This window comes from Notamacropus eugenii, chromosome 6 (genome assembly GCF_028372415.1).
Source record: "Notamacropus eugenii isolate mMacEug1 chromosome 6, mMacEug1.pri_v2, whole genome shotgun sequence".
In the NCBI taxonomy this organism is placed as follows: domain Eukaryota; kingdom Metazoa; phylum Chordata; class Mammalia; order Diprotodontia; family Macropodidae; genus Notamacropus; species Notamacropus eugenii.
In genome coordinates, this window is record NC_092877.1 from 93,675,206 (window position 1) to 93,695,956 (window position 20,751).

Below are 20,751 nucleotides of genomic sequence, written 5' to 3' on the forward strand. Positions count from 1 at the left end.
TCAGTGTCTGGTTCAATCTCTTTCTGCCCCATTATCTTGCTCTCATTCTTGGGAATTCAACACGCATGTCATCCTCCACCAATACTCTAACTTCTGAGTTCCTCAACCTACTCAGTTCCCAAGATTCCACTACATACACACACACGCACATGCACGCACACACACGCACGCACACACGGTCCTACCCTTGGTTTTGTCACTGCATAAAACTGTTCCACTTCCATGTTTACCAACTACACTGTAAAACAAAGGCTGATGATCCACACTGGTAGAAGGAATTTCCTGTATCAATCAAGTAACTTTAGTGGCTCTCTATTATCTCCAAGCTCAAATATGAAGTCCACTCTTTGGACTTTAAAGCTCTTCATATCTACCTCACATGGTTGTGGGCACGACAGATGCAGTAAGCAGTATGGGAGGGCAGGGTTGGGGAGAAAGACAGCGAGTCTTGTTTTGGTTATGTTGAATTTGAAATGTGTACCAAACATCTCATTTGAGATCACAGTATCACGTAACTAGAGACTAACATCCAAAAATGACACTGAATCATTAATGACTGACTGACTACTCTTTGGGGTCTATCCATCAACTAGTTTTATGTGCACCTAAATACACTATCATCTAGCTCCTTCTCGATCTTATTCAGATCAGCAATGGTCAAATGCTTTGTGACTACTGCCTGGGCAAGAGTCAACACTAATGGCCCAGTCTTTGGTAAATGCACCTCATTTGGCCCATGTCCCCAGCCAGGAAAACCAAGATTTACTCACTCTTGTTCCGATCTAAACATCTTTAGTTACCTTGCTAGTACCAAGCTAATAAAACTAGTATGCTGATCAGATTCTACACACTCAAACCCATAGACAGGTAAGGAAGCACTTTGCTCAGGTGATCTCTGCCTTACTTAGTGGCCCATACAATGGCTCCAGACTTAGAATACTAGCCAAGCATGGAAAAAAGATATTTGTAGCCTCTGTGTGACCCTGGGGAAGCTACTTCACATCTTTGGGGCCCTGGTTTCTTCATATGCAAAATGGAAATAATAATAGTACCTATATTACAGCACTGTTGTAAAGATCAAAAGAGATAACCCATGTAAAGCACTTTGTAAACCTTAAAAATGTTACATAAATGCTGCTCCTATTATTATTTTTAATATTAGCATGATTAGCTGACTAATAATGAGGGTAGGCCCCTCACACAGATAGGACATACTGGTGAGTCTTTTTAAGGCTGAGGCTACGAACATATATTTCCATTTGTTTTTCCAACTTTCATCATTCTGTCAGGTCACGAATGCCAGGTTGTACAAATATGGCCTCTGCCAACATTCCCTCTTTATTTTGGGGTGGGGCACAAATTCTTTATGTGATGTTGCCTCTGGCAGTAAAACCAAAGCCAGTTATTAAGCAGCCAGAAAGCTATAAGGCCACTTCTCTTTTTAGTATCCTGTGTTCCCTTCTTTAAGTTGTTGACAATGATTATGTCAGATTTTTCAGACATTGACTATCTTCAACAGTCACATGATTTTCACTAATTATGAACAAACAAGCTCTCTCTCTCTCCCCTCCCCCCACAAGTGATGATGAAGGTTTGAAGCGGCAGTAGCAAACCCACCAGCAACATTCATCCAGTACATCCAAGCTCTAGGAACAGAAAACCAGATAAACAACAAAATGGCATGAAAAGAAATGAGAATCTATCTTCAGGTAAAACACATGGAGAGGAAAAACATAGGTATGTTGTGATGCTGTCACAGAATATTCTAGGGCCAAAAGCAATGACTGTAACCTTGGAATGTCTTGAGGCAGAATCTGGTCAACACTACGTAGAATCACTTCTAACCAATTGATCGTTTTGACATGTTTTCATCCACAGAGTTCTAATTCTTAGCCTGTTAGCTTTACTGATGTGCTGATGGCTGTGTCCTTCCTTGAATGTGATTTTTCATCTTTATTTTGAGAAGTTGGAGGAATGACCTTTTATAAGTTCTGAAAATTAAGTGTTTTCTTGCTAAGAATAAGAATATAGGGAGATATTTTCAATGACACAGGCCTTAAAACTGTTAATCAGATAAGGTGTAAGGGTCTGCTAATCTTGAAAACGAAATGTGTGCACTATTACCTTCTAGAACAGTAATCTAATCTGTAACCTTGCACTGTCATACTGTATGTGGACTCCTCTGGAATCCTGGCTCCAACTTAGCCAGTAATGAAGATACTTTTCATTTTGGGGGACCCTCAATACCTTCAGTGTATTCCATTTGAGATCGAAAACAATTCATTTTTGTCAAGTCAGTTGTAGAAAAAAGGAAATGCTGCCCTCTCCTAAGTATTCCAGCTATGTCTTACTATGTGCATAATCATAGAAAGTACATATTTAAGTTGGAAGGGACCTCAGTAACCATTTAATTTCGTTGTTTTTGTTCAGTTATGTCCAACTTTGTGACACCATGGACCATTATTAGCACATCGATACTGTCCAGGGGTTTTCTTGACAAAGATTCTGCAGTGTTTTGCCACTTTCTTCTCCAGTGGATTAAGCCAAAGAGAGGTTAAATTACTTGTTCAGGATCACAGAGAGCTAGTAAGTGTCAAAGGCCAGATTTGAATTCAGGTCTTTCTGACTCCAGGTCCAGTGCTCTATCCACTGAACAACCGAGCTGCCCACCACTTAATTTAGTCCAAACCATACCTGAAATGAGTATCTACTATTTTTTATGTGTACATATACATATATGTACACATGTACATACATATATATATATATATATATATATATATATATATATATATACACAGAGAGAGAGAGATACATAGATATACAGATATCATATACCTGAGTAAATAAAATCCAGCCTCTACTTGAAAACCTCCAACTCACCACCTCTCCTAGGAGTCCACTGAACTTTTGGGCAGCTCTAATTGTTCGGAAGTATTTTCCATCAATCTAATCTAAACTGACCTCTTTGCAACTTCTACCTATTACCTTCTGTTCTGCTTTTTTGGGGCCACAAAAAACCAGTTTAATCCTTTCTCCCTAGACAACCCTTTCAAATACCTAAGACAATGATAGTCCCCCAAGTCTTCTCTTCTCCAAGCTAAGTATGTTGAAGGGTCACCAAGTGATAGGACATGATAGGGACTCAAGGTCTTTCATTGTCCTTCTTGTCTTCCTCTCCAGTTTATCAATATCCTTCTTAAAATGAAGAACCTAGAACTGAACACAATTCTCCAAAAGTAACACTTGACATTTCTCCCTACTGAATTTCATCTTGTGAGATTCAACTCAATACTTTAGCTTGTCAAGATACTTCTGGATGCCAATTCTATCAGCATCTTATTTTTTTCAGCATCTTTTTTAAAATAAAAACAATATTACAAAGAATTTAGATCAAAAGAACATTTATAGTATCATGAAAATAAGAGGAAAATTATGAAAAAAAATCAACTTATGTAAGAAAGCTATTCCACTAGGGAAATTTGAAATAATTATAAACTAGTTTCTTGTAATTTCAAAGTAAAATTTATCCCTATGGATAAATGGATATAGACATGAAAAATGGTTGACAACCACCTCACAAATGATATTTTTGAGCTCACTGCCATCTAAAGAAAGGTGTCACCATTACAGTGCTCCCATGCCACCTCCATACAATTTCATCTGTGTCTCTTTTGAAATTCTACGCTTCCTAATTTTAATCTTTACTCTAGAAGGCACCATTTTAAAAGTGAGTAATTATGTACAGCATAGGCTAATCCCCAAAGAAAAGACATTTAAAAGAGGCACACCTGAAATAAGTATATGGTAGCAATGAATTACATTTGCTCCTTAATAACTAAACCAACAACCAACTTTAATCTAGCTTCATAGGAATATTGCAAAAAAAGGGCATATTTTTACATACTTTAATTTAAATTATTATCAATTTATAAGGACAGTAGAGAGCACAAATTCTTGACAGATTTTTAAAATCCTGCCTATACTAGTCTTAATAACAGAGCTTATAAACTGCAAATATCAACTATTCACAATGTATTATTCCCTTATAACAAATTCTCCATGATTCTTCAATTTTTCTTTTGTACTTTAATTTTGTTGCAGCAAATATACAAAGTTAAGTAGGTCACAAACTCAGGCTTACAAATCTGTTATACAAAGGTTGCTGTGATACATATTAAATAAAATTAGACAAAAAGTTGACAATGACTAAGGGTACAAATTTGCTTTAGTTTGCTGAAGATTATTTGAATGAAAAGGCACAGACTAATAGTTTGTGTATGCTATGCAATAGAAGAATTTACCTTATTAACCTCTGATTGAATGAACGTGAAACATTTTAGCTAGCTATAACAAAAAATGAATTATTAATGATTAATAGATCAACCAATCACAAGATACATATTATGGCTTTTAATGAAGACAACACTTCAATTTAAGTATATAACACTGTTTCATAGCCAAAAAATGAAAATTATACGTCAAAACAAAACAGTATAGGCAAATCAGAGTAAAAATTTCCCATTTATCTTACCAGATTGATCAATCGTCTCATTGCATGTTCATGAGAGCAAACACATTCACAGGGATCAAATCCACCTTCTGCCATGATTACCAAGAATGATTTCAACAAAATTGTTTATACCTATCAGGAAGAGAAGTTTGAAAAAAAAAGATGATTACAAGATAATAGCACAGAGTGGTTAATTTTAGAATTTAGCCTATGAAATAAGTTTTTTTTAAAGTTTGACAGTATTTACTTGTCTCATCTACTTCTAAATTTTATCATACGGTAATATTACCTCTTTAATTTTGTATTTTTCCAGTGATTTGGTGTTTTATCTATTTATGTATCTATTCAAGATTAACAGAATATTTATAGCTGGATGGAAGATAGTTTTTTAGTTTTTATTTTATTCTATATTCATTGTTATTATTTACAAATTCTTAAATTCTACTTAGAAATAAATTTTCATGAAAGTCCCTATATAAAGGATATCCTCATTCAGGGATGATCAATTAATTAACCAATCAATTAAAATGATTAATTCTCTTTATATATCTATCAAATACAGATTTTTGCAATGTTATATTCAAACCCATAATTTCATTGCTGCTTCCCTATTAAATTTTTCAAGTCTAGAAAAGGGAATATTAAAGTCTCCTATAGTTATGCCCAAGCAAAGGATACCTAATGGTCATCCTGTGCTCTCCAATGGTATCTCTGCAATGTCAGAATAACTCAAAAACAGAATCCAACACACTAGGCAAATACCCTATGCCAAAATGACAGGAAAACTTGAACAAGAGTTCATGGGCAAGCCTGGATTGGTTGCCTTCTGAATTACTAAAGGGAATGCCTACATCCACCTAAGTTTTTTTTGTGTGCCATTTACCTTTCCTAAAAAGTCATTTGGAGGTGGCTAGCTAGATGGTTCAATGGATAGAGTGCTGAGCCTAGAATTATGAAGACCTGAGTTCAAATCTGGCCTCAGACACTTATTAGCTGTGTGATCTCCAGCAACTCTCTAATTAACTGTTTGCCTCAGTTTCCCTAACTGTAAAATGAGAATATAACAGTACCTACTTCCCAAGATCCTATTTGTAAAAACCTTAGCACAGAGTGCATGGCACATAGTAGGCACTATATCGATGGTTTGTTCCTCTCCCACTATCCTGCACCGTCAGTATGCCTTCTAGTGTTTATATATCTCTTACTATGTTCTTATCTATGGAACACATAAGCATAACACTGCTTCCTAGTTTGCCTTAAATTTTGTTATTCACTTGAATTCATGCTTGCACCTCTTTTCCTCTTTTCAATACAGAGAATCAAGGAACTCTACCAAACTCCTACTATGAAGTCCTGATGCCAAAACCAAGGAAATACCTTTATATATATAAGCTGAGAAAGAACTTCAGTCAATATTACTAATAAATAACAATTCAAAAATAAAGAAAACACTGGCAAAGAAACTACAGGAATAAAAACTAAACTATTCATTATTATTGAACTGAACTAATACCAAGGATCCAATACTGGATAGACAGTGGCATAATTCATACTATTAGTAACAAAAGTCAAGAGATGCAAAAACAAAAACAAAACAAAAAACCTTCCAAGAAAGTGCAACATGCATCAATGTGAAAAACAGTTCTGGGAAGTGAGTGAAATTATAAGTTATTAAATGTTTCATATCCTATAACCTGGAGATTCCATATATCCAATACACAAAAATGTTCACAGGATTTTTATCAAAGATGAAACTGAGGGATGAAAAATGAAATGTCATTACAGCATAAAGAATGATGAATATGAATTCAAAGAAATATGGGAAGATACACTAATTAGTGAAGAAGGAAGAAACCCAAGTCAAAAGAGTAATCCACAAACTTATTACAACAATGCAGAGTCAACATGAAAGGTAATAAGGATCTCATCAAATGAAAGGATAAACGCTAATACCAACCTGCCAATACAGAAGGACACATGCCTCCCTACTAGCGATATAATCTAAAAAAATATTAATCAAAATAATAATCAACCAAGATTTATTAAGAAATATATTCTGGAGAGAGTAAGTGTTTTTCGTGACTTTTTGTTGTTTTTGTTTTTTCAAGAAAGAACAAGAAGGCCAGTGTGTGAAGGGGAATAAGATTGCAAAGAAAGCATGGAAAGTTAAAATAAGCACGTAATTACCTTTCCCTGCTCTCCTTAATTTCATTCTTTGTGTCTAAATTTAGAACTCAGCCCATAAAATTCAGATATAATTCAACAAACAACACTAGGACTATTTGTTAAGGTCAAATTGTTGGGAAATAATTTGAGAGGGCAAATATTAGTGATTTTTCATATGTACAAGTCTTGACCACATCTCCTTTTAAAAAATGAGTAGTTAAAATAAAAGATAAAGAATACATACAGTACACAGAAAAAAGCCAATAAAGTGTAATCTCCTAATATGTAAAATCACTCCTGCTGCTAAAATATTCCTTTATTTCCTCAAAAAGAAAAATAACCTCAGGCCACGTTAATGCCATCATAAATAAGAAACTTAGAAGAAACTAGGCTAGTAAAAGACTGGAAGTCACCTGACCTCCAATAAGTCACTCTCAGTTTCTTAGAATTAGGATTAGATAAATCATCTCTAATAAGATTAGATGAATCACTTCCCACCCTACAATAAAATAACTAATCTCTGCTTCTCTCAATCTCAAAATTCTATATCCTACCTCAAAAACCTGTGGCGCATGATGTAATCAAAACACTGCATAAACTTTTATAGATTTAGTTTGAGAATCAAATGTCAAAATGATAATGTATAAAACAAGACAAAATAAGATGAGAATAAGAAAGTATGAAGAGTGAACCAGGAGTGCTAGGGGAGAACCAGGAACAACATTCCAACAAACAAGCAAAAAAACCCAGTAGCTGCCCAGTAACGGTTACTAAACTCACGAGCTTAAGTTACTGAGGCAAGGACTCCCTATTTGAGGACTGCTGGGAAAAATGGAAAGCAGATGGGCAGAAATTAGGTTTAGAAAAACATTCCATTTACCACAAGAAATTCCAAATGAATACCTGACCTGATTTAAAAAAATAGAGGAGAAAATAAGTACCTTTCGAAATTACGGCTAGTGGGAGAATTATTAACAATAAGGGATAGAGGTAATCATTGGAAACAAATTAGAAATGTTATATTATTTAAAATGTTAAAGCCTTTACAATGGACCAAATCAACTCAGTGAGAAAAGAAATTACTGAAATGGGAGAAAAAAAAACCTTTGCTTCAATATCACTATTAACAATCAGCTATCCAAGTCATGAGAGGATGCAATGGAAAAGTACTGGCTATAGAATCAAAAGATCACTAAACCCTGACTCTGTCACTTAGAACTGAAATGCGCATGGATATTTGCACAAAGAAGAAAAAACATGTGTTTTCATAAAACACTATGGTGACATAAAAAACAGATATCAAAAACTTATTTTAAAAAAGGCAGAAGTAAAGGAAGAAATGAAAAAATAAATGAGAGATATGAAGAGAATTAACAGCTTAGAACAAGAGATACAAAAGCTTACCTAAGAAAATAAAACACTGAAAATTAGAATTGACCAAAGAGAAGCCAATGACTCCATGACACATCAAGAAACATGAAAACAAAGGCAAAAGACTGAAAGAAAATAAAATGTAAAATATTTCACAGTAAAAAACAAACCTGAAAAATCAAAGAGAGATAATTTAAGGTTCATTGGACTACCTGAAAGCCATGACCTTTTTTATAAAAGAGCCTAGAAATCATATTTCAAAAAATCTGTCCAGATCTCTTAGAACTAGGGGCAGATAGAAATAGTAAGAATCCACTGGTTATCTCCAGAAAGAAACCCCAAAATGAGAATTACTAGAAATATTATTAGTAAAAATCAGAGCTTTCACAACAAAGAAAATATTGCAAGTGGCCAGAAAAAACTCAAGTACAATGGAACAACGTAGTCAAGATCTCCAAAGATTTAACAGCCATCACTACAAAGGAGCAGTGAGCTTAGAACATAATAGTTATCTCTTTCACATCATAACTTTCTCCATTACAGTTGCAATATATCACGGGTTGGCAAAAGAAATCAAATGGGAATATTTTTGGAGTTTTGCAGAAGCTGCAGGTGACAAGCAAAGGCCAGCAGATGACACAGAACCTATGACCAAATGCTAACCCAAATTTTACAAAACGATACTGTAAAGACCCCATAAAAGAAAAAGAAAAAATTCAGACTTCTCTCAAAGGGAGGGAGCAAAAAGTTTTACATGGATTTTCTAGATCACACAATTCCACACCCCTAACCCCAACCATATGGAAAGAATAACTGTATTCCAAAAGGCAAAAGGTCTGGGTTTACAACCAAGAATTATTAGTCTAAAACTAATATAATCCTACACAGGGGAAAAGGAATCTTTAATGAAATAGAGGACTTCCACACATTCCTAATGAAAAGATCACAGCCAGGTAGAAAATCTGACATTCAAACACAAGGTTCAAGAGAAGAATAAAAAAGTAAACATAAATGAGCAACCATAAGGGGTTAAACCAGGTTTCACTCCTTACATGTTTATATGAGATAATAAGATAAAGTCAATTCTCAACTTTAGCAGGGGTACAATTCCTAGAAAACAACTGGAAAGTTAAAAAGATGAATATTCATACACTGAATCTAGGTTCCTACAATCACTAAAAACTGTAATCTTTTGCCAGATATTGCTGAATATACACTTTTCTGAATACAATTTATAATAAAACATTAATTCTGATAATATACATTTTTCCTAACAGAATAATCATGAAATAACTCATAATACTCAGTGAACTGTAAACAAAATTAAATTGGTTAACATACAAAACATTTTTTCTCATTAGCAACTCCTGAGAGTTTTGTGACTTTTTGTGTTCACATTGCAATTTTTAAAAAATGATTTCAGACCATATTCACTTTTTATAACACATGAAATCCACTGTACCATACTGTACAGCGAATAAAATTCTTAAAACTAAAATACTTTTTAACCTTAATCTTACCTTCCACTACATCAGATGGCAGTGAGAAGGGCATTGTACTCTCAAACCTTGGCCACTCTCAGAAAACCAAGGGAGAGGTTGCTGGGACTTTAGTCACTTTACACTGCTCCAGCCACTTATTTTAACTGTGTCTGTGTATCAAGAATGTATCTTGAGGACTATGGAACTGGATCACAGAATAAAGCAGAATATTTTCTCTTTTGTTATATTTTCTTTTCTTTTGGTTTTTCTAATGGTTGCTTCCATTAATTTTAGTTCTATGCACCATGACTAATGTGAAAATGTGTTTAATAAGAATGTATGTGCAGAACCCATATAAGATTGCACGCCATCTGGGGGAGAGAGGGGAGAGGGAGGGGGAGAAAATATAAGACTTATAGAAGTGATTACAGAAAACTGAAAACAAATAAATTAAAAAAAAATATGTATCTCGTAAAGGCCAATTCAGATGAGAATAAGATTCAAGTGTCACCTGCTCCCCTCTACTCCTCCTTCCATGTTGTATAGATTTCTACTTGCAGACCCCATTTATGTGAAATAGTTTTCCCCAATTATCCTTTCCCTCACCACCTTCACAAATTAGTCTTCCTTTCTCTTTTCATTGTTCTTTTAAAATCATCAAAATGTAAGGGAGAAAGACCTGTTTGTACAAAAATATTTATAGCAGCTCTTTTTGTGGCCACCAACAATTTGAAATTAAGGGGATGCCCATCAACTGGGGAATGGCTGAACAAATTGTGGTATGTGACTGTGATGGAATACACTGGTATTACGTTAGTAATATATATTAGTAATATAATGTAATAGTAATACGTATTAGTAATACATATTAGTATTTTACAGCACATTAGTGCTGTAAAAAATGATGAGCAAATGCTTTCAGGAAAACCTAGGAAGACTTAGATGAACTGATGCAAAGTGAAGTGAGAACCAGGAGATCATTGTGCGCAGTAACAATAATGTTGTAAGAATTGACCACTCTCCAATGATCCAAGACAATTCCAAAGGACTCAAGATGAAAAAATGCTATCTACCTCCATAGTGAGAACTGAAGAACTAACTCTCAATGCAAAATGAAGTATAATTTCCTCACTTTTTTGTTTTTTGCAACATGGCTAATATGGATATATTTATTTTTGGTTTTTCAGAGGCAATTGGGGTTAAGTGACTGTATCTGAGGCCAGATTTTAATTCAGGTCCACCTGACTCCAGGGCCTGTGCTCTATCCACTGTGTCACCTAGCTGCCCCTAATAAGGATAATGTTTTGCATGATTTCACAGGTATAATTGATATATTGCTTGCCATCTTAGTAGATGGGATGGGACATGAGGGAGAAAGAGAATTTAGAATTCAAAATTTTTAGATAATGTTAAAAATAAATGTTTTTAAAAACAAGTAAAAAGTAATAGAAATAATAATACAAACACAAATGTCTGAAAATGGAACAGATTGGCCCACATTTCTTCCAAGATACAGGAATCTCCACATTTATTAAGTACTCATTTTCTGTGTCAAGTTGACATCAAAATATGAAGATGAAAATGAACCAGGACTTGTCCTCAAGTAACTCACATTCTACTGGGTAAGACAAAATGAAAATATGTAAATGTATGTAAAATAAATACAAATAATTCTTGGAGGTGAAGCTGGGAGAAAATGAAGGAACCCAGGATGCTCATAGACTGAAGGAGGAAGCGGTGTTTTTTTAAAATGTCAATGGTGTGAGTTTTTTTTTTTTAAACCCCTATCACTATTTTCGATGTGACAAGAAGAATGAAATGAGAATCTCTGGAGCTATGTAAGTATAGGTCTAAAGTTCTTCCAAAATGAGCAAAGGACGATGACCCTCTGAGGAAGCAGCCAACTTTTAGGATCCTGAGTGCTACTAATGGAGACCATTCAATTCTAACCAAAGAAAGAGATGTTGCCACTGATGGGTGGCTACTGAGAATAACCAAGATGACCAAAAGTCTGACATTAACAACAAGGAGTCATGCTGTCATCATAGGGGATGGAACCATGAAATGTCCAGCTCTGCCAAAATTTCTCAGACCTGACAACCACTACTCACTTCTGGCAATTTATATGTGGACTGACGATGCTACCAGCTAGAAAGCATTGCTAAGGACAATAACGTGGGAATTCACTCATTTATTTAACAAACATTTATGAAGCACTACTATGTGCCAGGCATCAGCAATACAAAGATAGAAGAATTAAACAGTTCCTTCTCTCCAAGAATACATTTTATTAGTGGGGCTCTTTAACCCACATAAATACAAGGTATAAACCAAATAATTTTTACCAGCGAGAGCACTGACAGCCTTTCTCTAGGAAATAGTACTTAAGCTGAGCAGTTAAAGAATCTAAAAGAATCACAGAAATGGGAGATGGAACAACACAAAGAGGCTACAGTAAGTAAGCCAGTTTGTTTAGAACACAAGGACACATTAAGTAATCTGCAATAAATCTGGAAAGGAAAGAGAGATTTGTACTTAATCCCTTAATCTTAGAGGCAAGAGGGAGCCGCTAGAGTTTATAAAATTGGGAAGTAACACAGTGAGATGGATATTTTAGGATTATCATTTTAACAACTCTGGAGAGGACAGTTTTGGTCAGAGGAAGATCTGAAGCAGGAAGACCAATTAAGAAGTTATTGGAATAATTATAATAGGTGACAAGGGCCTACAGCAGAGTGGTTATGCAGAGAAGACAGATGTGAATTATTTTGGCAAGTACAAATGACAAGACCAATGAATGGATGTGGGGGTGGAGGAAGGGAGGAATGAAAGAAAAATGGGCTCAGAATGACTGAGGTTGTGAGTCTGGCTGAATGGACAGATAGCAATGCTCTCATCAGAAACAGACAACCATAAGAACATGTGGTATTCTCATCCTTCCTCACTGAAGGTGAGGATTATAGGAGAATAAGGCAGATCTGTGAAATATTACACTGATTTAAGAAAATGCTAACAAGGTTTGGATTTCTGGACCAAAATACTAAAACTGTAAATTCTTGGTCAGGAACTGAGTGCCTCTAACGAGGAAAAGTTTTTAAAAAATTAATTTGCCTAAAGACTGGCAAATCTGATCAAGAGAATTGTAAAATAAAAATATAAAGGGAAATATTTTCTAGGTATGTCTGCTAAGAAAAAAATACAGAAAGTAGAAAACTGACATTATCTGTACTGTGGCAGGAACATTATTAAGACTTCCTTTTTTCTATTAAAGAAAATATCAAGAAATAAACACTTTCCAGTCTTAAGTCCTTTCTAGATTTACCTGAAAGAAAACTTCCTTCTAAGAAAAGAATTCCTGCAACTAAATCCTTTTGTTCCTTTTCAAAAGCCTAACCACTTTTGTTTAGAAAACTGTGTTCAAAAACCCATTCTAAGGTCCGATTAGGAACACCTTAATCTAGTTAAAAGTCACCACCATTCTCTTTACCTTTGACAGGACTGAATGGTTTTGAAAATAAGTTTCTGAGATCTAACAACATCTTAAAGTGTTTTCATTTTAAGGAACAACTATTCTGTTTGATGAACTTTTATTTCAGTTAGGTATCACACTGTGAAATTCCTCTTTGTTTAGGAATACTATCAAATGTAACTCCCAAATGACTGAATGTTAGAGGTTTCCAGCATCACACATAATAGAGATAATGTAATAAATAAAAGGTCTTTCCAGTAAGATCAGGTGAAGCAAAGATGCCCATTATCATCAACACAGTGCTAGAAGTGCTAGCTATACAGATCTTTTTGTGGTGGCAAAGAATTAAAAATTGAGGGGATACCCATTAATTAGGGAATAGCTGAACAAGTTGGGGTATACGAAGGTAATGGAATATAATTGTGCTATCAGAAATGATGAGCAGGCAGATTTCAGAAAAACCTGGAAAGACGTATATGAACTGATGCTGAGTGAAGTGAGCAGAACCACAACATCATACACAGTAACAGCCCCATTGTGCAATGACCACCTTTGACTGACTTAGCTCTTCTAAGCAATACAATGATCTAAGACAATTCCGAAAGTCTCATGATGGAACATGCTATGCAAATTCAGAGAAAGAACTATGGAATCTGAATGTAAATCAAAGCATACTATTTTTTGTTTTTTTCTTTCTTGTGGTTTTTCCCTTTTGTTCTGATTCTTCTATCAGAACATGACAAATGTGGAAATATGTTTAAGAAAATAAAATGCTAGCTATGGCAATAAAAAAAGAAATTAAGGGAATAAGCATAGGTGAAAAGGAAACAAAATCTATCAAAGTTGCGAGATATAAAATAAACCCATATAAATATTCTGCATTCCTATACATACCCAAAAAACCCTAGGAAGAATAGCTTGAAAAGGAAAAATTCCAAGCAAACTATAGAATCTTTACTAAAATACAATATATCTACCAAGATTCACTCAGAGACTATATAAATATAACTATAAAACACTGCAAAAATAAAAATAATTAAATAAATAGAGGAACATGAATTGCTCATGGGTAGGTCAAGCCAATATAATAAAAATGCTAGTATGACCTAATTTACTTAAATCAAGTTGTATCCTAAAGAGATTTTTTTAAAAAGGACCTACATGAACACTGAGATGGCAGTGGGAAAATACGTGCACTCATACACTATTGGTGAACTTTTAGTCATCCTGGAAAGAAATTTGGAACTATGTCCAGAAAGGTACCAAACTCTGCATACACTCAGCTATACCACCTACTAAGCCTATAACCCAAAGAAAAAAAAGGATTTATGTGTACAAAAATATTCATAGTAATTCTTTTTGTGGTAGCCAAAAAATTGGATACTAAAATAATGTCTTTCCATTGGTGAACTGCTAGACAAATTATGTATGGTACGTGAAAATGGAATATTAATATGCCATAAGAATTGATCAGTCATGTCTCACTCTTTGTGGCCCCATCTGGGATTTTCTTGGCAAAGATACTGGAATGGATTGACATTTCCTTCTCTAGCTCATTTTACGTAAGAGAAAACTGAGGCAAACAGGATTAAGTGACTTGTCCACAGGGTCACACACCTAGAATCTAAGATCAGATATGAACTCAAGAAGATGAGTCTTCATAGCACTCTATCCACTAAGCCACCTAGCTGCCCTTAAATCAATGCAGGATGGCTCTTAAACTAATGCAACAATAGACGCATCCAGTGTCCAGAATAAGGGAAGAAGCAGTCCTGCTGAATTCTGCCCTCCAGAGCTCACATCTAGAATGTTATTTTCAGTTCTCGGTGTTTCACTTTAACAAGACTCAGTGATAGCAGAAGACAACATAAAAATGGTAAACTGAAGGAAATGGAGACATTTAATCAAGAAATTGGAGATGTTTGATAGAGAGATGACTAGTAATAGGTTTTCAGGTTACCAACAGTAATAGCTGAAGGACTATTAGATTTGTTTCGTTTGGCCCCAGGGGTAAGACTAGGAACAATGGTTAAAAGTGCAGAAAGGAAGATGAAGGCTGGAACCTGAGGAAAACTTTCTAATATGCACAGCCCCAAAGTGGAACAAGCTGCCTTGGAAGGGAGTGTGTGTGCTCCTCATCCTAAAGTTCTTCAAATGGAGACTGGATAACAATTTATTGATGATGTTGTAGAGGGGAACTCCTGGGGTTCAGTACAAATTAAGCTAAGTGACTTCTGAAGACTCTTCCAACTCAAATCAGAAAGCTTTTTAAGGTTTTTAACAGAGCTTCGTGCTTATCTTATGTAATGGAGTAACTTACAAGTTACTAACAAAAGATCTCTAGCATTGATTTTGTGTAACATCACAGGTTTTAGAACCGGAAGGAATGTGGATCTTCTAACATCTTCCTTTTGTTTTATGCATGTGATGAAATGAAGGTCCACAAGTTTAAAAGACTTTCCCAAGACCATACAGGAAATAAATAAGTGGCTAAGACAAGATGTTATAGTTTTTAAGCTCTCCAAAACTAAAAAGCATTCCTATTTGACAAACAAAATTAGATTTTGAAAATTTAACTTTTATGCTCTAAACTGAAATGTGCTTATTTCATGGAGATTACTACCATTCAATTAGTTACTAGTCTCCAGGTAAAAATGAGAAATTGTTCTCACTGATGTCTTTTACTCAACACTGAGTTAACAGTAGGATCACAAGTTTCTCTTAAAAAAAAAAAATGGGATGCTGTGGATGTGTTTTGACTAAGAACCAAAAACTAATATTGAACCATACAGACATTTGAGTATTGAAGAATAAAATGTATCCAATTCAATTCAACAAACATTTATTAAATGTTTAATATATGTCAGTCACCTTGCTAAGCACTAAGGATACAAAAAACCAAAAAGAAAGGCAGTCGGACCTCAAGGAAGTTAAAATTTAATGAGAGAAGAAAATACACAAAAGGAAAGGGAGGGAGCTAAGGAGGAAGGAGACTGAGGAGATCCCCCAATCAGCACACATCTCCCCACCCCCCCACCCCCATCTTGTTCCCTTGTTCCCAAGAGCTGAAGTCAAGCAGAACTGCAGATGGAAAGTGGAGTGAGCTGGAAAGTCTTCATGTTGCCCTCCATACAGGAAGGCTTTGGGAGGAGTTTAGTGTTCCACCCTCTAGCCCTATAATCAGAATGCTGAGGAGGCAGAGGGAAGGAGTGAAGTTGCTGAGTATCTAAGGATAGTCAGCAGCAGTGACAGGTTCAGGATCAGCTTAACCTGGGAGAAACATTTTGTTGAGAGGAATTGAAACCAATTTAAGTCACTGGGTCTTAAGACAGAGTCTAGTAGACTCTGGCTCTCACTTCTTTCAACAAAAAGTAAATCCAGCCATCTTTCAATGTTTCTCTTTATATGAAGACCTTTAAGGATTAAGTGGCACTTTAGTTGGCTTGAAGAATAGGTAAAAGGAAAAGTAAAGGATAACAGAGAAAGGCATTCTAGTGTTAAAGAACAGCCTAAGTAAAAGTTAAGGCAGGAAGAGGAAATTGTTTGACAGTCACATTAAAGATTACTTTGAGTTAAGTTCAAATTATCACTATTTGTAATATTCAAGTTTCAAGGAAGTCATGCCCTTATTTGCTTGTAACAGCAGTAATTATGTGTTTAAAATAAGTTGCAAAGTCAACCATGACAGCAGCAAGTATATTTACCATTAAGTTTGGTTCTTTACACCTCAAGATAGTTCCCATTTTTCTACCTTGGTTCAAATCAACATGGTTATCTATAAAAAGTCTGGTAGCTTTGCCATCTGTGCTATTTCAAACTGAATTCAGTCAAGTGACCAGTTTCATACTGTTACTTAAAAAATATATACTTTCTGTGTGTACATATATACACATGTGTATATGTATCTCTATGCTTGTGTATATGTGTATGTATATATATATGTGCGTACACACACACACACACACACACACACACACACACACACACACACACACACACACACACACACACACACACACCTGTCCTGTGGAGCTAGATGTGAAAAAATAGGAAATGAAAAAGTCAATATGAAAATAATTAACGAGAAAGGAACTTTTTCCAAAATAAGATAATTGTGGCATAAACATTAAATATAAAATTAAGATTTAATAGAAATCTGGACTAATTCTTTATAGTGTTACCTCATTTTTTTATCATGAATAAATACATTAGCTTTTTAGAAAAATTTTTTTTGGTTTTTTTTTTTATTTGTTTTCAGTGTTCTACAATCACTTCCATATATCTGAATTTTTTCCCCTCCCTCTGCTTTTTCCCCCCTCCCTCCCTGAGATGGCATGCAATCTTATATAGGTTCTACACATACATTTCCATTAAATACATTTTCACCTCAGTCGTGTTGAATAGAAGAATTAAAATGAATGGCAGAAATCATAAAACAAAACAGAACATAATACAAAAGAAAATGGGTCTGCTTCATTCTGCAACCCAGTTCTATAGTTCTTTCTCTGGTTGTGGAAGGCATTTTGCCTCAAGAGTCCTTTGGGAATATTCCAGGGCTAAGTCTACCAGAAAAATTCCTGTGGTTGCTGCTGTGTACAAAGTTCTCCTGGTTCTGCTCCTTTCAGTCAGCATCAGTTCATATATGTCTTTCCAGGGTTCTCTGAAGTCTTCTTGTTCATCATTTCTTATAGCCATAAAAATATTTTTAACAAACATTTTGAATTTTCCTCAACTAGGTAAGTTTCTCTATAAAATATAAGGGCTTAAAGTCTAAGTAACCAATATACCAATAATCACCCTGGAGGAAAAAAAAAGTTATGAAACATCCTCTTCTCTCCTCAGAAACCAAGCAGAAGACTAAACCTAGGATAGAATGCTGCCTGCCTACACTGTCCCATAGAGTCACTGTATTGAATGTCTTTACTTGATTTTCCTCATTACCAGGGAAGGGTCTCCTCATAAATTTCTATTTCATTTATGCCTTTCATCAATACAATCTATCTTTAAGATAAGGGTATTACTACCACAAAAGGCAACTCTTGAAAGGAAATCACAGGATTATAACATTTAACCATAGCTTTTTAACACAGGCTACTTCCTAGCAAGGTGGTATAATGGGAACAACATGGAATCTGGAGTTACAGGACCTGGATTTGAATTCTAAACTCTGTCACTTACCATCTATACGATTTTTGGCTTTCACTTTTCCTACCCTCAATTTGCTCATGTACAAAAATGAGAGGATCAAACTATATCAGTTGTCTTCTAACATTTCACTGCACACCCCAACAGTTGAAAATGGTTGAGCACGTATTCTAAGTCTACGAATGTTTATCTGTATTATTTACTTGCATAAATTACATACATTATAAAATAAGACAAAAATAGAAAATTTTAAAAGGGGATAAAATGAAATTTTGAAAATATTTCATTTAAGTGCAAGAAATTTGTTAAAATATTAATATTTTAGTGAAAGCAATGTGACTGAATATACTTCATTTTTAAAAAAAATATTCGCTGAACACTTTGGGATACAGCCATTCCAACATCTGATCCTAATTAATCAAGCATTTATTAAGTTGATGAAGTTCTAAGTTCAATTTATTTCAATACTTGGTTTTAATATCTGTTAGATGACAAAGATATGTCACAAAGATATCGTGGATCCAATTGGAAAAGCCTCAAATACATAACTGGCTGTGCTTATTTACTAAATCATGATACTAATTTTTAGATCCCAGGCACCCACCAAATCACTCAAAGGTTTCTGTTTTGTTTTGAATCAGCTAGTTAATTTCCACCTTCCCTCATGATAATCCATTTTAACATTTTAACAATTAAAGTATAAAACTCATTTTTGATACATCTATACTGAAATTTATTTAGAAGATTTTTAACAAATTAGAATATCTCATTTAAAAACCTTCAAAGTGTGCAGATGAATTTTTATAGGTAAGATCACATTTAGCAACCCAAACATCCAGGTGCTTCAGTTACAGTTGAGAGGTCAAGAAGGAAGAGGATTAAGTAAAGATCGTTACATATATGGTAAAATTAAGAGATTATTGGGTTAATCTTCATCATGAGGCCTTGGGCTCAAGGACTGTCAGTGAAGACTGCAGCTTTAGTTGAGAGGAGTCTAGAATGAGAAGGAGGCTGAAAATGGAAACACGCAAATTTGGAAGGGGAGTAGGTTTGAGGCGAAGAAAAAAAATTAATTTAGTCAGCAATGCTGGTCTCCATTCACCGTCCCGTTTGATTCACTCTCTTGTTGGAAAAATGAAAAAGGGTAGGGAGAAGAGTTTTGTGTGGTAATGTGGTAAGGTAATCACTGGCCCAGGAGGCTTGTGATAGCCATGAGATTATAAAGCTGCCAATTTGGTGGAGTATGAGTTGAAGGGCAAATACAGTTGCAACCACAGGAACCTTGGAGTGGAAAGGGAAGTATTAACCTATAACAGATGAACTGAGTAGTCTAAAAAAGCACAACAGACTTTTGAGGGTACTGTGGCATGTGCAAGATATCTTCCCCATTTCATACTGACATAGCACACATTCTAGTAAGCAGATGGCCACCATGGCCTCAGTTACTGCTGCCACTTCAGAGTTCTGAAGATCTCTAAGGCCCCTTCTAACTCTGTGGTTCCTATGCTTAATAATATAGTTAATATACAGTTGCTATAGGACACAAGTTGAAGCATTCATATGAAGTGAGTTTCTAATACAAATGGTTAATACTTTAGCAAAGGCCCGAGATGCAAAATACTACAGAAAATTTTTCTACACTTCTAAATAGTAGTAAGGAAGAAATGGAGAAATATCATTAAAAATAAACATTAAAAAAAAGCATACAGTATCTAGGAATCAATTTAGACACATTCAAGACTTATAAAAATACAGTTACAAAACACTTTCCAGAAATAAAGGAAGACTTCAATAATTGGAATATTTCATGATCTTTGTTAGACTATACCAACATAAAAAATACCAACCTGCATTTATTTACAGCTTTCATATTATAACATTAAATGACGAAAAAGTCCCTCAAACCTTTGTGTTCCCCTTCTCTTTCTTCAGTGACAAGAGAATGATAAGAATTACAGTTTGGGGATCTCCAATTATATTTAACTATTGGCCCTCTAAATGTGAGCTCCTTGTCTGATGTGTGAGTGGGACATGCTGCCAGAGGAGTTAAATGTAAATTTTCACATTCTTGCTAATAAGGAATTAGAATAAGAGAGCTATGAGACAGTTACTATTGGTGAGTCAAAGAAAGGAATTGAAGGCATTATTTTTATTGTATGTTGTTACTGTATACCTAAAGGTAATAAAATATTATCATGGGATATGTGGTCATCTGTTATTATAATACTTATAAGTATTTGCAAAAAGACTAACAAGAAATTAATTGCTGTTTATGTATCATTATCAGTTGCTCAAAATGAAGAGATAGAGAAATTCTACATAGAACTCTGTAAAACCTTCCAAACTAAACCAACAATTACTCTCAAATGACTTCAATGCAAAAGTTGGAAAAGGTGAAAAATCACTGTTCAGGAAAAAGAAATTAAAAGCTTCAAATCTTTGTCATATATAACTAAGACCAATTCCCTGATTCATATCATTGAATTCATATCAAAAGATATGAAATGCAAAGAAAGAAATACAAATTATCAACACTTCATGACAGATTGCTCCAAATCAATCATGAGAAATATTTTCACTTCATAGATAGTAAATTGGCAAACATA

General features: G+C 34.7%; 1 protein-coding gene across 2 annotated transcripts in view; it reads right to left on the reverse strand.

Annotated features, from left to right (window-relative positions):
* SMIM14 (small integral membrane protein 14) overlaps positions 1-20,751 on the reverse strand; it is a 99,537-nt gene that overhangs the window by 35,338 nt on the left and 43,448 nt on the right. For both annotated transcript variants that reach the window (XM_072620538.1, XM_072620537.1), the window contains one exon: positions 4,535-4,645. In XM_072620538.1, the coding sequence (XP_072476639.1) occupies positions 4,535-4,609 (75 nt within the window). In that variant the 5' untranslated portion in view covers positions 4,610-4,645. The remainder of the gene's footprint in view (positions 1-4,534; positions 4,646-20,751) is intronic.